Source organism: Coturnix japonica, chromosome 18 (genome assembly GCF_054131305.1).
Source record: "Coturnix japonica strain WE chromosome 18, WE-NBRP24, whole genome shotgun sequence".
NCBI lineage: Eukaryota > Metazoa > Chordata > Aves > Galliformes > Phasianidae > Coturnix > Coturnix japonica.
The window spans coordinates 10957827-10974868 of NC_140680.1; the positions used below are offsets into that span (position 1 = coordinate 10957827).

The 17042-nt window shown below is 59.9% G+C and overlaps 3 protein-coding genes across 4 annotated transcripts; all 3 read right to left on the reverse strand.

Moving 5' to 3' along the window:
- Nucleotides 1–28: 28 nt before the first annotated feature.
- DOK3 (docking protein 3) lies at nucleotides 29–2577 on the reverse strand. The gene is made up of 5 exons (XM_015876047.3): nucleotides 2436–2577; nucleotides 1192–1482; nucleotides 1023–1107; nucleotides 761–933; nucleotides 29–685 (listed from the first exon to the last, which is right to left on the reverse strand). The coding sequence occupies exons 1-5, from the start codon at nucleotides 2490–2492 to the stop codon at nucleotides 80–82; spliced, it is 1212 nt and encodes a 403-aa protein (XP_015731533.3). The 5' UTR covers nucleotides 2493–2577; the 3' UTR covers nucleotides 29–79.
- Nucleotides 2174–8192, reverse strand: DDX41 (DEAD-box helicase 41). The gene is made up of 17 exons (XM_015876035.3): nucleotides 8139–8192; nucleotides 7961–8059; nucleotides 7728–7887; nucleotides 7571–7645; nucleotides 7290–7350; nucleotides 6540–6676; nucleotides 6240–6312; nucleotides 5916–6069; nucleotides 5675–5811; nucleotides 5280–5442; nucleotides 5050–5181; nucleotides 4800–4871; nucleotides 4416–4512; nucleotides 4017–4166; nucleotides 3806–3877; nucleotides 3444–3554; nucleotides 2174–3301 (listed from the first exon to the last, which is right to left on the reverse strand). The coding sequence occupies exons 1-17, from the start codon at nucleotides 8160–8162 to the stop codon at nucleotides 3165–3167; spliced, it is 1854 nt and encodes a 617-aa protein (XP_015731521.1). The 5' UTR covers nucleotides 8163–8192; the 3' UTR covers nucleotides 2174–3164.
- Nucleotides 8193–8348: 156 nt separating this feature from the next.
- FAM193B (family with sequence similarity 193 member B) lies at nucleotides 8349–16805 on the reverse strand. 2 transcript variants are annotated; one of them, XM_015876033.2, is made up of 10 exons: nucleotides 16494–16805; nucleotides 14889–15128; nucleotides 14040–14262; nucleotides 13517–13726; nucleotides 12678–13092; nucleotides 11496–11691; nucleotides 10536–10772; nucleotides 9014–10031; nucleotides 8758–8833; nucleotides 8349–8673 (listed from the first exon to the last, which is right to left on the reverse strand). In XM_015876033.2, exons 1-10 carry the CDS (start codon nucleotides 16788–16790, stop codon nucleotides 8577–8579), a joined length of 3009 nt encoding a protein of 1002 aa, XP_015731519.2. In that variant the 5' UTR covers nucleotides 16791–16805; the 3' UTR covers nucleotides 8349–8576. The 2 variants fall into 2 exon arrangements, with proteins under 2 accessions (XP_015731519.2, XP_015731520.2); XM_015876034.3 differs by lacking the exon at nucleotides 13517–13726.
- Between the last annotated feature and the right edge of the window lie 237 nt (nucleotides 16806–17042).

Here is a 17042-nt window from a genome sequence, read left to right on the forward strand (position 1 = left end):
CGCCGCTCGGTCACACCAATGGCGGAGCTGTGGTGGCGCCCCCTGGCGGCCGGGCGCGGTGCCGGGCGGAGCTCGGCCTTTATTCCCGCTCCCGGCTCAGCAGCCGGCCCAGCTTGGCCCGCAGGGTGCGCTGAGCTTTGGGCCGCTCCTCCGCTCCAACCCCGCTCCCTCCCGGCCCCCAGCGCTGTCTGGCCGGGTATGGCACGGCGGACTCGCTGCTGTGACCCTCGGGGGCCTGGCGGGAGCCCAGCGCCCAGCGCCCTCCCTCCGCATCGCCCTCGTTGGCCGCAGGCCGAGGCTGGGCCGAGATGTTCTCATAGAGATGCTCGGGGAGCGGCTGCCCGGGGCACGGCACCGAGTGCGGCTGTTGGCCCCGCGCGATGGACGCGTACACGATGGGGCCGGCAGCCTCCACGCTGGGGAAGCTGAGAGGGTTCGGTGATGGATACGAGTGTGAGCCCGGCTGTGCCTGCCCCAGCACTGCGCTGTGCTGGGGGGCTTCAGCCTCTGCCCCCGCGGGCTGGTTGCTGAGGCCTGGCACGGACAGCTGGTTCTCCTGGTCCTGCTGCTGGCAGGAGATGGCGGCGGCCACGGCCCGGCACAGCTCGGGGGCTCGTGGGGTGCTGAAGGTGAAGGTGCCCTCACCCGAATCACTGCGGCGTCCGGCCTCGAAGGAGAAGATGTTCTGCAGGGAGGGGGGCAGGGTGAGGGGCTGGCACCTGCCAGCAGCAGGTGGAGGCCCCGGGCAGGGTGCACGTACCTGATCTTGGCCGAATTTGCGGAGGAACGAGTAGGGCCAGGTGAGCAGGGGCTGCTGCGACTGCGCATCCTTCAGCGCCAGGCCGTGGGGCTGGGCTGCCAGCACGTACTGCCCCTGCAGCTCACAGCGAGCGGCTGCCTCCGTCCTCAGCACCAGCACCGGGAACTCCATCACTGTGGGAGCAGAGTGAGGACGGGGTCAGCCCTGCTGCACACACAGTGGGAAGCTCCCCCACCACCCCCAGCCCTACTGCAGCACGTACAGTCCTGCCACGAGGAGTAGAGGCAGTTCTCCTCCATAGGGATGGGCTGCAGCCCGGTGCTGCTGCTCTGTGCTGCTTCTTTGCCCTGGAACAGAAGGAGGTTAGCATTGCCCCCCCCCCAGCACCCTCATCCTCCTGGCCTGGAGCAGCAGCAGGATGCAGGGGGTACCTGAAAGGCCAACAGGCAGAGCTGCTCGATCCACTCCTCCCGCTGCTCAGCTGCCAGCACGTAGTTCTTCTCCGTGGTGGTGAGGTAGAAGGCAGAGGTGGCTTTGGGGCAGCTCTCAGTGCCCATGGGGCCAACGGAGACACAGTCGGACAGGCGGATGACACGGCGGGCGCAGCGCTGCAGGGAGGTGTCAGGCAGTGTGCCGCCATCCCGCACATCAAACTGCTCCATGCGGGACACACCAAAGGGGCTGGCAGCAAACAGCTGCACTCGGATCTTCCTCCAGGTCCGCTAGAATGAAGGTATGGATGTGTGGGAAAAGGGAGAGCAGGAGCCGGCTGCCATGTCCACGAATGGCCATGCAGGGGTCTCTGCCTGCAAGGCTGCGCACTGTGCAGGGCACAGCAAGCTGTTCTCACTTGGACCGCCATGCAAATGAAAGCCATTTTGAGCTGCTGTGCTCCTGCTGGCAGCTCGCATCTGCCACACGCAGCCAGGCCCTGCAGCTTGCAGCCTGCTTCCTCCCATGGGAGGCTCTGCAGCACCGGTCCCTTCCCAGCCCATCACGAGATGGAGGGGCTGCGAGCCCCCGCATACCTCAAGTGCACAGCAGGGCCTCCGCCCTGGAAAATAGATGTGGCAGAGCACCCAAAATACCCATGGGGCACCCACACGGCAGAGCACCGGCCCCATGCACATGGGGGCTACATGCTTCAGCTCTAAGACTGAGGTAGGAGCAGCTCTGTTAGTGCACCAGAGGTAGCCTCAGACACACAGAGCGCTCTGTGCTGAGAAGGCCAACAGGAGCCAGACTGTGCACACCCAGCTCTGAGGCTGCCATCATGTCACCCATCATGTCACCCATAATGTACCCACAGATCCAAGCACACAAAGTCATCGCTTGTCCCACAGCGCTGCCCCAGGACCAGGTTCAAGCCAGCAACCCCCCTGCTGCCCCGCTCCCACACACACAGAGCTGAGCCTCAGTAACACACCTTTATTGTTTCATTGCACATCATGCAATGACCAAGCAAGGACACAGCCCATAGGGGTGAGCACAAGCTGGTGCTTGCACAGATCTCTCTCTCAGCATTGAGAGAGCACCAACACTAAAGCTGGAGTCCAAAGAGGTCCAGCTCTGCTCACCCCCTTCCCAGATGCAGGGAAGCTCAGGCCTGGACCCAAGCAGCAGCCCAGCAGCACAAACCCGATATCCAGCCACAAACCCACCCTCTGCCCTTTACCTTTCCTAATTTGCGGTGCTGTACATAGAGGATGCCATCCTTCACTGGTCTCTCCATGGGCCCAGCACAGGGCTCTGGGGCTTGGGCTGCTGGCAGCACAGAAATGTGACTGCTTCAGCCAAAGCATGGGGCAGACTTCCTTCTCTCTGAACTTCCCCTTTTTGGTGTGTGGGATGAGAGGCAAAGGCTGGGCCACAGGAGGTGTCTATCAGCCCAGCCCTTGCAGCAGGGCAGTGGGGCAGAACGCATACTGTGAGAGCACAGGCAGCTCTCAGGAGACCACATGACATAAGTGCAGCGTGCTTGGCTTGGCCCTGGCTGCACCAGAGCACTGCTGCTGTTAACAGAACAGCTGAGGATGCACAGATTAAGGTGAGAGGAAGGAGACTGTGGAGCTTTGGAGGGGCTAGGCAGAAGTCCCTAGGCATGGGTAGCAGCCCACCAGCCACAAACCAGTCACCCCACATAGAGTTTCCCCCACCACCTCACAGCAGTGTGACACTGATGTATTGGGCTGCTGCAGCACAGTTTCACACTCTTCCATCCAGGGCAAGACCTCAGAAAGGCTGAGCTGTTGTCAGTCCCAAAAAAACCAGGCCACAGATGTGCACAGAGTCCTCTGGTACAGGGTTGGTCTGGGTTTTGGAAAGTGAACCCCAGGTCAAAGGGAAGCAGCCAACCTCCACTCCTGTCCTGCGCAGGGGAGCACCGAGCAGCACAGCCCCCAGGCTAGAAGTCCATAGAGCTGTGGGCTAGGTAGTCCTTGCGGCCAATATTGCTGACTTGCTTGGTCTGCATCGCCTCCAGCTTAGGGCAGTCAGTGATGCGATGGCCCAGGCCACCACAGAAGGCACAGCCCCGCTCACCTGCAATGAGAGGAAGGAGATCAGGCAGGGAGACAGGAGTCACCCCATGAGCACGAATTGATGGGAGATGGGACCCTGTCTGCAACCCACATCACTCTAACAGCCCTGCAGAAGTTCCCCATCCCAGTTCAGGGTCCCTCACCTCCGATGTCCAGCATGGTCTCATCCCCACAGTGCAGCACCTGGAGCACAGGAGGCACCTTCTGCTTCGCCTCCAGGAGCAGAGCCTTCAAGTCCATGAGCACTGACTCATCTGGGGGCAGAGATGCAGATCAGATACAGTCCTAGCAGAAGCCCAACACAAGAGCAGCAAAGGATGATGTGCTGGGCCCTGAAGCTAGCACCCAGGTGGGTGGCAATGCCCCATGTCCCCACCTCCTCTCCATGAGCCATAATCACTTATCCCTGCTAGCATGAAAACACCACCCTCACCCAAGCAGAAGCAGCTCTCTGTCCCAGCTGCAGCCTACCCCACAGGCTCCCCCCGTCCCTGCTGTTTCTCACCGCAGGCTTTGTTGATGAAGGTGGTGGCAATACCAGTGTTGCCTGAGCGACCTGTACGCCCGATACGGTGAACTGCAAAGAAACAGACAGGATCAGGCCTGAATGAATACGACACGACACCCCTGCGACCACCAAGATGGGTGCACAGCCCTGCTGGCCTGCAGCCACCCAGCTGTGCTCCCTCAGTGCCTCTGCTGGGCTCAATGCCCACCGTAGTTCTCAATCTCCTCTGGCATATCATAGTTGATGACGTGCTGGATGGCAGGGAAGTCCAGGCCCTTAGAAGCAACATCAGTGGCAACCAGAACATCCTTCTTCCCATCTCGGAAGGCCTCAATGGCTTTTGTCCGTTCCTCCTGATCTGTAAACGTCCAACACAGAAGATGAGCAGGATCAGAGTTCCCAATCCTACCTCTTGCAGCAACCACAACGGCCTTAAAACTGAGCATTAAATGGCTTAGTCCCTTCCTATGTGAAAACCTATACATCCTTTCCCCAGATTAAGTAGCACTGTGACAAACAGCTACGTGCCAGGACCTCCCATGTTCACACACAGAGCTGGAAGGAGTGGGATCAGACAGGACCACACCTCCCCAGTGCCCTCACAAACCTTTGCCTCCATGGATGGCCACAGCTTCCACTCCCTTGAGCAGAAGGTACTCGTGGATCGCATCAACATCTGCTTTCTTCTCCGCAAAGATCAGCACCTGCCACAACACACACATATCATGTAAGAGTGGCTTTTTTTATGTGTTGACAAAAAGCACAATCCCCAGAGAAACCCACTTCCTCTTGCTGAATAAAGGCCACAACAGTTCTGTGCCCAAGACTTGTAAATACACAAAACACAGTTCCTTCCTTCACCTACCCCAGCACAGGGCACAGCCTGGCAGCATCACAGCTGCATCCCCACTTCCATCTCTATACCTGTGCTACTGAGCTGCAGTGCTGCCCCCAGATGTACTGCGGGAACAGATGGAGGATATTTACTCACAGGAGGTGGGGTTTTCTGCAGGCACTCGAGGAGGTACACCATCTTGGCCTCCTCTTTCACATACTCCACTTCCTAGGAAGAAGCACAGAGAAGGTTCAAGCCGACAGCAGAGAAACCAGCAGTGCATGGTATCCCATGACCCAGAGGGAAGGAGGGCCAAGCACGCCTGTCCTTGTGGGAGAGGTACTGGCTGCTCCCACAAACTATGCAGGCCTCCAACGTGGTAAGGGGGAGCTCCCAAGTACCTCACCTGCACAACATCCAGGCTGGCAGCACCTGCTCGCCCAACATTAATGGTGATAGGCTTCACCAGGGCACTCTTAGCAAAGTTCTGGATCTTTTTAGGCATCGTTGCACTGAAGAGAAGGGTCTGTCGCTGGCCCTAGACAGGGAGCAAAGCAAGGGCAAGGACTGAGTGCTCATCCAAAGGTGGGTGCAGGGATTGAGCGATATGGTGCCCACATCTTCTCAGCCCAGTACCTTGAAGTAGGAGAAGATGGTGCGGATATCCCCCTCAAAGCCCATATCAATCATCCTGTCAGCCTCATCCAAGGCCAAATAGCGGCAGATGTCCAGGCTCACCATCTTCTTCTGCAGCAGGTCCATGAGGCGGCCAGGGGTTGCCACCATCATGTGCACACCACTGTGGGATGAGAGAAGGAAGGCACAGTCAGGCACTCAGATTTCTCCCTAAGCAGAAATGTATAGAGAAGGGCTTACAGAGCTCATGCTGTGGGCTGATAACAGCCAACTGGCACGTCAGCTCCACCCCATACCTCCCCACAGCCACCCAGCTAACGTGCCACCCCTCAGTCCCCTGCTAGAAATAAAGAGCCAGGTTTCAGCCCCACAGGACCCTCCCCACAAGTTCTCACTGTTTAATTGTCTCCATCTGCTCCTTAACAGACATTCCCCCAATGCAGAGGGCACAGCGCAGTGGGGGCAGACTGTCTTCCTGCAGCAGGCGACAGTAGTACTCAATGATGCCATGGGTCTGCCGGGCCAGCTCTCGCTGCAGAGAGAAAAAACACCTCAATTCTCCACACAGGGAGCACCTGAAACTGTCACTGAACATCAGTGAGCTTCCTCCCACGCTCTGTGCCCACAAGAACTCACAGAAGGACAGATGATGAGTCCATAGGGTCCCTCTCGCTTAGAGAATGGCAGTCTTTTCTCTTGCTCCAGGCAGAACATGATAACTGGAAGGGTGAACACCAAAGTCTTCCCAGAACCAGTGAAGGCAATGCCAATCATATCCCTTCCTGAGAGGCTATCAGAGAAACAGGCCAGTGGTGGGCAGGAGCATTACAAGGAGGGCTCAGTGCACCAGATCTGAGCAGGGTGAATGAGGGTGGAGGGAAACACACAGTTGGTGCTACTGGGTGGGGCTGGAAGCAAAAAAAACACTGCCTAAATCTGGGACGTGGACAAAGTACTCACATTGTGGGGATGCCTTGAATCTGTATAGGTGTTGGCTGCTGGATTCCTTTTTTCTTCAGTCCCCTCAGGATCGCTGTTAAAGAGCACGGGATACACATACTCACAACCTGCTTTCCCTCTAATTCATTTCTCAGCCACAGCCCTCTGACCAGTGAGCAATGACCCTTGGGTCAGCAACCACCTGATACAATCCCTGTTGTGAATTTAAGCTGGGACACTGCTAACAGATCATTACAGATCCAACAGCTTCACTCACTGCTGGACATGAGTCTCCCCAGAAAAATCCACCCTCGGTCCCACCTGCTGGAAACTTCATCTCCTTGAAGCTCTTGATGGGAGGTGGGATGCCTTCTCCCTCTACAAGGATGTGGTACTTCTTACGCACGCGATCGTGCCGAGCCTCTGACATGGCCAGGATGTAACGAGGTGCTCTCCAGCTAAGAAATCAACAGAGGAAGTTCAGAGTGTAAAACATTCCAGAGCTCCAGAGCCAGCAAACCCAATAAAGGAAGATGAGAATTCCGTAATGGGCTCTGAAATCCCACAGAGGAAAACATTGACCTCAAGGGGTTTCATGAGCACATGAGCAGACACAAGCCAGTCATACACAACAAACATCTCCCCAAGGTCCAAGTATGAAGCATCAATACAATAGACAACAGCAGCCTACAGATAATGGGTAAAACATGCCAACATCATTTAGACCCATCTTTGTTATTTCCATGGTACCGTCTCAAACTCCCTGAGCTCTCCCAGTCTTGTTCTCTTTGTCTGAAGACTGAGCTCAAGCCTTCACATTTTACATAGATGCATACATAAATCTTATTGCATGGGTAATAAGATCCAAAGTGACTCCACAGTCTTTTAATTTACATAGAGTAGCAAGCAGTCAGGAAGCCAAGGAAGTATGGCCTCACATACTCACATACAGCCCAGGCTGTATGGCCTCACAGAGCAGTTCTTTCCTCCCAGGCTGTATGGCCCCCAGCTGCTGCCGGCTGTAAGGAAGTGATATTTTGGGAAAAACAGCCCCCACGCTGCAAAGCGCACCTGGTTTTAATCGGATCATCATATGTAATGCCTTTCGCCATCTCCTTCACTGACATCAAAGCTGCAAAAACAAAGCCAATAAGATCAGTGCAAGCTCTGACTCCATGCCCACAGAGAGCAGAGCAAGTAGAGCAAGGCAGTACATGTGGTACAGCTTGTTGGAGCTCGGTGCCTGCAGCTGCACAGCCCCAGCGCAGCCAGGCAGCTGGCTGCTAACAGAGGATGCTCACTGTCACCTCCTCCTCCATCCCCACAGAGCACACAGTGATGGCAGCTCTCACCTCGTCCCTCTGCCACGCTCTCCAGGATCTTCTCCTCCTCCTTCAGCTGTTTCTCCTTGGCCGACTCCTTCCGTGCTGTGCAGAGGTAACAACAAACAACCCCACAGTGTCGCGGTGCTCCCAGCCCCCAGCTCAGCCCCCCCAATACCGGCCGTACCCTCGGCCTTCTCCTTGAGGTGCTGGTGCTGGTCCAACAGGCTGATGTTGGATTGCGGTCCCAGCGGGATGTCATCCTCGTCCCCTCGCTGTTCGCTGCCGCTGTCGCGCTGTTCCTCCTCCGCCACCACCTTGCGCCGCATCTGCAGCAGCTTCTGCAGCTGGACGAGAACCGTGCGGTGAGTGAGCGGCACCGGGACGGACCCGACCCCCGTCACCCCGTTATTCCGTTACCATCTGCTGCTTGCGCTGCTTCACCGGCACGTAGGGCACATAGTCCTCGTCGTCCTCCCCCGACATGTCGGATCCATCGGCCGCCTCCTCGCGCTGCCTCTGTTGGGGGACACACAGTGAGCGGGGGGTGGCGGAGCCGGGGCTGGCCGTCAGCGGCCGGGCTGGGCCGGGCCTGCACCTTCCGCTCCGCGCCCGGCTCCATGGCTCCCGGGAGCCCCGCTGACCCGGATGTAAAACGGGCGAGCCGGAAGTGACATATAACAAGTATGGCGTCGGCCCGTTCCGCGCGGGAGAAGCTGCCCTACGGGTCCCCACAGAGGACAAAGTTCGACACAACGCGTTCAGCACAACGCGAACCGCCCGGCGAACAAAGCAGCAGAGGCCGGGGTTAAATAAAATAAAAAATTACAAAGTTCTTTATTGGGTCCAGCACGGGGCTGCTCCGCGGGACGGGACCAGGAGCTGGATGGGGGGGGAGCCCCGGGGGCCCCGCGGGGCAGGAGAGCACCGGGGTGTTCGAACGAGGAACCCCATAGAGGAGAACCGGGGGCACCCGGGGGGGGACGGGGCACAGTGAGGAGCGGAGCGGGGATGGGGAGGGGGCGGCCCCGCAACCTCACTGCGCTGCGCTGGAAGTGGTTTTCTTCAGGGTGAAGTTGGTCCAGTTCACAGCCACCTTCTGCCGCGTCTGCTTGGCAGAGTCCAAACAGAACCTGCCCGGGACACAACAGAGAGACAGTGAGTGACAGCAACCACAACATCCAGCACAGCCCCAACACCACCAGGTGCCTCCTCACCTCTTGAAATACTCCACTTCCCGGTCGGTTTCGTCCATCTCCGCACCATCCAAGTCCTTGGGCAGGAACACGTCATCTGGAGAGCAGAGCACAGAGCACAGGGTCAGCACAACATGGCAACAGCCCTAAAACCCACTGCAACCAGCAGGACAGAGCCAGGGATGGGACCCCACACACAACAGGGCAGGACCTGGCAGCAGACAGGACAAGGGCTGGGGAAGGGCCACAGGTGCAGAGCGGAGCTGCTGGCACTCACCGATAGAGGTATTGGGTTTCTCCACCTTGTTGCGGTTCTTCCTGCTCTTGCCCTTGGGCTGGGGGGATCCTCCCAGGGCAGCGGGGGGAGGCAGCTGCCGGTCCCCATTGGCCGGGGTGGGCAGCTGCACCAGATCCGGCAGCTCAGCTTTGCCCTCAGCCCTCCTCCCTTTCCAATCGTTGCTTTTCTCCTTCTCCGCTCTGGCAGTGCTGCAGCCCCAGGGTTGCCCCTTGCCACTCTCCACCTCAGTGCAGCCACCCGCCCGCTGCAGCTCTGCAGTGCTGGGCTTCGAAGGGTGCTTGGTTCCCAGCACCTGCCCCTTCACACCAGAGTTCTCCAGCCTGGCCTGGCCGCTGAGCACCACAGCACCATCCCCCTTCTTCACCTGCCCGCTCTGCCGCTTGTTCTTCCGCTGCCGGCCCCCTGCCTGCACCTGCTCCTGTGGCTCCGGCCCCTTGGGCTGCGGTCCCTCCTTGGGCTCCGGGCTCTGCCCATCGCCATCCACAGCAGAGTCTGCAGCCTTGGACTGAACCCAGATCATGCGGGACAGGCTGGGCACGGCGCTGAGGCGCTTCACCACACCGTTCTCGGTGGCCGTCGGGGCCAGTGGCAGCTCCCCCGGCCCGTCGCCCCATCGAGGGCCCAGCTCACCCCGCAGCAGCGAGTGGCTCTTGGTGGGGCCCAGGCTGAGTGGGGCGAGGGCCAGGTCTATGTCCTGCAGGTCAGAGGAGCCATTGAGGTGGGAGATCAGGTTCTTCTGCTCCAGGACAGCTGCCTTCTTGGGGAAGTCGTTGACATCCAGGTTGAGGTCATAGACACTGAAACTGGCCCGGATGGAGTCTTTGATGGTGTTCCTGATCTCCTGCAGCCGGCTGCTGAGGAAGCTGTTCACACGCTCCAGCTCCAGCTCTGGCCACTCCAGCAGCTTCTCCTCAGCTGGCTCCCTGTTCTGGCTGTTTGCAGGGGCACGCTCTGCCCGCTTTTGGGCCTCTGCCTCCAGCTGGGCTTTCTCCTTCTCCTGCAACACAAGTGAAGATGAGATGAGGCAGGCACACGTGTGCAGGCCACACACCAGCCTGGTCAGGCAAACCAAGAGCCACTGTTCAGCATGGCTTCCCCAAACTGCCTGAACTGCCACATGCCCCTGTAGGCATCACAACAACCACCACTCTGTGCAGTGGACACCACCCTGGGCATGAGGCACCAGTAAAGAGCACAAGCTTTCAGAGCACTACATAGACACACTGCTTGTCGGAGCCACAGCACACAACAGAGCAGCCTGACCCTCACAGATGCTTTGGGCAGGGAAGTCTCCAAAGAGCTGGTGTCAACTCAGGAGAAGGACAACAGAGGGTACAGAGCTCAAGAAACCAAATGGAAGTGGGAGAATGCAAAGCCCTACCAGGAGCAGTCTTGCCCTGACCTGCTGAGAGGAGTAAGGACAGGCCCCCTCCTGCCCTCTGCTCCCACCTTGCTTAGCCAGACAGGACACAGAGCAGCGCTTCCCTCTGCCCAGCCTCACCTTCTTCTTCTGCTTGTGCCGTGCCCTCTTGGCCGCCTTGGCACTGTTCAAGGGCTTGGGCTCTGTGCTGTTGATGTAGTCCAGCAGTTCATCCACGTTGCGGTGGTCCACAGCGGGCTCTCCTGAGCTGCTGTTGTGCCCTAGTTTTTGTGGCAGTTCCTCTTTCCTTTTGGTGAGGCGTGAGCGCAGCTTCTCCCGAATCTCGGCGTAGTTGCGGCTTGTGGGAGCGGCTGGTGGCTGCAGGAGGTGAGAGCTGTCAAGCTTGGCAGGAACCAGAACCAGTGTAACACACAGGCAGCCCCAGCTTCCACACTAGTCACCCATCGCTCTCCCCAACCACTCCTGTCCCTGAGGTCTCAGCACAACCTTTACTGAACTCCTTTCCAACATAGCTACAAAGGTGATTAGAGGCTTGAAGCATCTTCCTGATCTAACAGACTGGGATTTTTCAGCCTGGAGAAGACTGAGGGGGAATCTAATGACTGGATGGGGCCAGGCTCTACTCATTGGTGCACAGCAACAAAATAAGGAGCAACTAGCACACACTGGAACACAAGAAGTTCCATGTTAGAGAAAACTACTTTGAGGATTACAGAGCTACCCACAGAGGTCGTGGAGTCTCCTTCTCTGAAGGGAGAACCCACCCAGATGCTTTCCCTTGCAACCTACTCCAAGGAACATGCTTTAGCAGAGGGGTTGGACTAGATAATCTCCAGAAGCTCCTTCCAACCCCTACAATTCTGTGATGAAGCCACAAAGATTGAAAGGCAGGACGCTGTGAGCAGGGAGCAGGGCACCAGCAGGCTGATGAGGCAGGAGGGAATTCAACTGGGGGGGGCATACATACAGGCAGAGAAAAGCTGTGGCCAGACACTGCCACCTCCATGGTCTCCACACACCAACTTTATACCACAGAGCAGAGCACAAAGACCAGAGGTGACTGCAGAGCTCAACACTCACCGCGTTGTGGCCGAAGAACTCACAGTAGCAGCAGTCACAGAACTTCCCATCTTTCTGGTTGGTGGAGGAGGAGGTGCAGGAACTGCGCTCCGAGCTGCTGTCCTCATCCTCCCCGAGCCCCTCATCTGCCTCGCATGGCTGTGGCGGATGGCAGCTGGTACCATTCGGGAACTTGTGTCCTTTGCAAGATGGGTCCCTGAGGAGAATGGCAAGAAGTGAGTGCAAGTGGAGAAGCTCAACATCACCCCACGAGTTGTATAAGAACACCCTTCCCGAGGCAGCCTGTGCCAGAGCAAAAGGATTTGCAGGGCAGACAAACCCCAGCCCCCTGCACCCTCCTTCTGCAAGGAAAATGTCGTAGGAGCCTGTGACAGAAGGCATTCCTAACTCTTCACCCCCCAGCACCTCTTAGCAGGCAGCAGGCTGGCCCACCAGAGTTCCAGAAAGCAATGTCCCCTGCAAGGCCACGAGCTGATCCCAGGGCAGGGAGCGGTACTCACTGGGGGTGGCAAGTAGCACAGGTGAGAAACACTGGAACTGCATGCAGCTGCCAGACATCCCCACGTGCAGGCAGGCCCGACTCCCACAGGCACAGACCACCCAGTTCAGGGACAGGGCAGCCAGGGCACGGCCCACAGCACCATTCCTCTAGCTCCAGCTCCAGACTTGTCTGGCCCTCCGCAGGGAGAGCTTATCAGCAGAGAGGAACCAACGCCCTCGACTCAGCATGCTCTCTTCCAAGGCACAGGTAGCCCAAAGAGGGCCAGGGGAGCAGGCGAGCAGAACCACCAGTCCACGGGCTTCATCTTCTTGAGAACCTTTGCCCAGTGCCTCAGCTGCCCGATGGGTCTCACTGACAAAGGTCCTGTTGGCCAACAGCAGGTTGACCGGGCGGTTTCTTTGGGTCTTTTAGCTGGAGGAGGAGTAAGCAAGCAAGCAGTCTCTTCTGCACCACAGTACTAAAGGACAACCGCACAGAGAAGACATGTAGGGAGAAAAAGAGCTTAACCCTCAAAGACCAGGGGTCTACAGCAGCAGAACTGGCCCACAAACACAGCTGCTCTCTGCAGCACCATTCCAGGGTGGTCAATCCCTCCACAGGGGAATTCACATCCTTGGGCATGGGTGGGATCACCCAGTGAGTGAGGAGAGGTTGGAAACATGCAGGGCTCATCCACTCACCTGTTTGTGCCGGGCAGTTGGTGGGAGGCAGGTGGAGGGATGAGCGAAGTACTGCAGTGCCCATTGCAGGGATGAGTGCAGCCCGAAAGCGGAGGTGGCATCTTCAGCAGCGGCACATTGGCAGGGGGCAGGTGAGGGCTCTTACATGACCCCGGGCTGTGTGAGACTGTGCCAGCAGAAGGGGACTCGGATGTTGGCTTCAGGGCTGCCGTCTGTACGCTGGGCGCAGGGAAGAGTGCAGCCTGTGGGGTGGTGCCCAGCGGGACGTGTGGAGGGGAGCCAAAGGGTCCTGGGTGGGCAGGCATCTGCTTGGAGGGAATCAGCGCTGGTGGCTGGGAGGGGAGCCCGGTGGGACTGTTGGGGGGAGCAGTGAGGTCCGAGTGCTGATGATGCTCTGAGGAGTGGAAGGCCTCACCTGCAGACAGGCAGAAGCAGAGACAGTCAGGTGACAGGGCCACACTCAGAGGTGTCCCACAGCCCAAATGCACACAGGTCCCTCAGCTCAAGCTTAGGCTAGAAAGCTCCCAGGTCTCCACTAGTACCAAGAGGTACCATAGCACCAAACTTTAGCCAGAAGGCAATGCATGGGGATTGGGTTGCTCTTGAGGGAGCAGAACGGAAAGCACATTACATGGGTTTCTTCTACAGCGCCAAAACCTGTCCCTCCCCCCCACCCAGGCACTCAGGTTAAAAGCCAGAAGTAATCTCTGCTTGCAATGGGCCTCAGCAGCTTCATTTGCCCCACAGATGCCCTGACAAAAAGGGCAAAACAAGGGGAAAGGCACAGAGAAAGCAGTGGGCCGGGAGGATGAGGCCAGACCTACCCCTGGTACACGCACCTGGTGGGGTGGCCCTCCGGCACATGCTTTTGAACTGCTTCGGCAGCGTCTTGCAGAAGTCAAGTGAGGTAGGCAGAGGCGAGCCTGGGGCAGCACTGCCAGTGGCAGGGGAGGTTGCATGGCCATAGGGACAGGCCTTGAGCCCCGCCACCGTGGCAGGAGCCTGGCTGATGCACTCTGGAGAGAGAGCCAGGCTGGGGTGCTTGTCACCTGCAAGGAAAGCAAAGCTAGGGCCTGGCTACTGCTGGGTATCTCATGGCCATTTCTGGTGAGGAAAGCAATGCAGCCTTCAGCACAGCATTTCTGCCTGCACCCTGCCTGCAGCGTGGCATACTGACACTGTGCTGGAGCTACACTCCTAGAAAAGGAAATGCTCCAGCGTCCTGGTACCCCCTGCCTTTGCTGCAGTAGAAGCCCCCTGCTGCCTGCCCCTGCCCATCGGTCTAGTTGCTTGCAAGGATATAGCCTAAGCCAAAGACCAGTGAGACAGCTCTTCTCAATCCCGCAACTGGCTTCAACTCACCTAGCGCAGCAGGGGGGGCCCCAAGGGGACTGCCCTGTGTGGCCCCGTTGGTGTGCTGCGAGTTCCAGAGGCCCGAGAGCTTGTGAGCAGACAAGAAAGAGCTGGGGTCCCAGTCCCCTGAGTTCCCGTGGCACGAGGAGGAAGAGGAGGAGGTGGAAGAGGAAGAGGAGTGGGAACCACCCCCACAAGACTGTGACTTGCAGGATGTGTGGGATAACGAGACCTGGCAGGGAAAACACAGAGTGAAGTAGGAGCAGGGTTGGGAGAGAGGCAGGAGACCCTTGTCCCAGGGTGTTGGGGCCAAGACCCTCTCCGCTGACCCCAAGCCCTTGCTCCTCTCACTGCCTCTATCCAGCAGAGGGGCAGCTTGGTTCCCAGAGCCCACAGCCAGGTGGATGCCAAAGGCCACGTGCTGCTCCACTTGTGTTCAGCGTGGGCCAGGGTTAAACAAAGCCACATGGGAAGTCACTGCTTGGCCCTCGAGCTCTGCACAGGGGCAGGTACCTGCCCCACCACACACTGCCCCTTTTGCCTTGACAAGTGCAGCTCTGGCAAGACCCAGCGTGGCAGCACAGAGCTGGGTCGGGCAGCGAGCAGCCTGCCACAGGGCCAGTGCAGGAGGAGCACAGAGCACAGCATGGCAGGGCTGCCAAAGCAGCTCCAACAACTCACAGGCTGCCAGACAAGTCACTGCACCATCCCCTACCCCTTCTGAGCAACACCTGAGGAGCTAAGGATGGAGCGAGGAAGGGACCCGCAGACCCAGCACACGCCGCAGGACAATCAGCACTGCAAGGCTGCACTCCTGGGAGCCCCAGCCCTTCCAACCACTGCTCCCCTGCCATGTACCGCCAGGGCCTGCTCCTGCACTGCCCGCCGCTCTTCCTCCTCCACACTCTTCCGGCAGCTCTGGCAGATCCACAGTGGCATTTCTCCCAGCAGGTTCTGCACGAGCGTTGGCACGAAGTCTGGTGGCAGCCTCTCACCTGGAGAAACCAGCCCATTGTGGGACGGGCCTCCCCAGTCCTTGCGCTCACGGTGGCAGAGCAGGCAGCACGTCTGCACGGACTGGTTGGCGGTGGGCAGCACCTGCAGCGGGACACACAGGCCACAAGTCACCTGAAGGATCTGCTGCAGAGCATCACGTCAGCGCAGGTACATGAAAGGCTTCAGGATCTGACTACAAAGCAGAACGTTTCTTGCAGGCTGCATGCGGGTCTGCACCTTCTCTCAGTAAAACAGAGCAGCCTCGTGCTGCCCACCTGCTGCCAGCCCAGGATGTGCCAGCTGTGGGTATCTCAGCCCCTTGGGAGGACCACGCCATGCTAAAGATCCATCCTACTACCAGCCAGCACCACATTACGCTGTTAAGTCACAGCAGCTCCCACTGCACCTGCGGTACAGCACCACAAGGACCCCCAGAGCAAAGTGCGACCCACAGATGTCACCAGGCAGGGCTGTCGTGGGGACCCTGAGCCACAACGCTCCCTGCTCATTCATTGCAGAGCCCCATGACAGCACTCACACATCACCGCCCTCCCACCCGCCTCTTTGTTCTGTGCAACCGGAGGCACATGCACCAGGGTGGGGTGCAGCTCCCGGTGCTCTCCTGCACAGAGCAGCAGGGCCAGGGCTCACAGCCCAACGCTGCACCATCACCGGGCCCCAGCCCGCAGCTCAGCACAGTCCCCGCAGCCAGGACGAGCTGCCACTGCGCTGTGTCCCAAACAACGAGCACAGATGGAACCGCTGCTGTGAAACAGGCGGCGTCTCCAAGCTCAAGGTGAAGCAAAGGTCAGGGGCCAAGGAGAGCACGGGGGACACGCAGCTCCCCGGCCCGGGGGGGTCTCGGGTCACCCCGTGTCTCAGTCACAGCGGGAGCAGCCGCCGCTCCGTGCAATGGGGCCGGTGTTTCGCAGCGCACACGGGCGGAGCTGCACAGCGGCTCCTGCATCGCGCTCCGCAGCCGGGCACGGCGGGGACACACCTGCACCGGCTGCCGCTCCGCTGCGGCGGGGCCGGACCTTCAGCCACGGCCCGGGAGCGCATCCCGCAGCGCTACGAACAACCCGGGGACACGCGGCATCCCCGGCACGGGGCCGAGCGGAGCAGCGGGGATGGCGGAGCCGCCCTGTGCCCGGGGCTCAACGCGAGCGGCGGCGCACGGAGCTCCCGGCCCACACGGCAGGGTGAGGCCGCGCCCCCCGCTCACACACGCCGGTGGATCCCGGCACGGAGCCCCGCGGGCCGCCCCCATCCCCGCTCCCATCCCATCTCCATCCCATCCCATCCCCATCCCTTCACATCCCCACGCGGACGGGGCCGTGCCCGCCCATGGCGCCCCACACGCCGCTGATCCCGGGGCCGGCTCCGCACAGCCCGACCCCACCACGAGGCCGGTCCTGCCGTTCCCGCACGCCCCGATCGCGGCCGTGCCGGTGCCGGTGCCGGTACCTGCGGGGCGGCTCTGCCCGGCTCGGCGCTGCCGCCCGCCGACACCGCGGCCTCGGTTGGTGAGGGCGGCTCCGGCGGCGGTGGAGGCGGCGGCGGCGGGGCGGGGGTTGTCCCGGCGGCTCCTCCGGGACGTTCCCGGCGGTTCCCGGCTGCTCCGGCCGCCGCCACCTTGTTCCTCCTGCGAGTCATGGCGAGCGCGGCCCGGCGCACACAGGACAACAGCCAATATGGCGGCGCGGCCCGGCCGGCCCCTGCCCGGGGGGGGGCGGCCCGGGGAGGCGAAGCCGCCGCCGCCATCTTTAGAGCGGGCGGTGCGGCGCGGTAACGGCGCCCCCTGGCGGTGGGAGGTGGCGGCGCCTCCCCCGGACCCGACGCCGCGAACACGCGTGGGGCGCCACGGGGCGATGCTGGGCGTAACGCTGTGCCCCGCACGATGCCGCAGCGCTCAGCCGTCACTCGGCTCATCTCGGCCGTGCGGGTTCATCTCGTGCTCCGTTACAGGAGCGGTTTCGCCGCCGCTCCGAGCCCCGCCGGCCCCGGGGAGCGGCC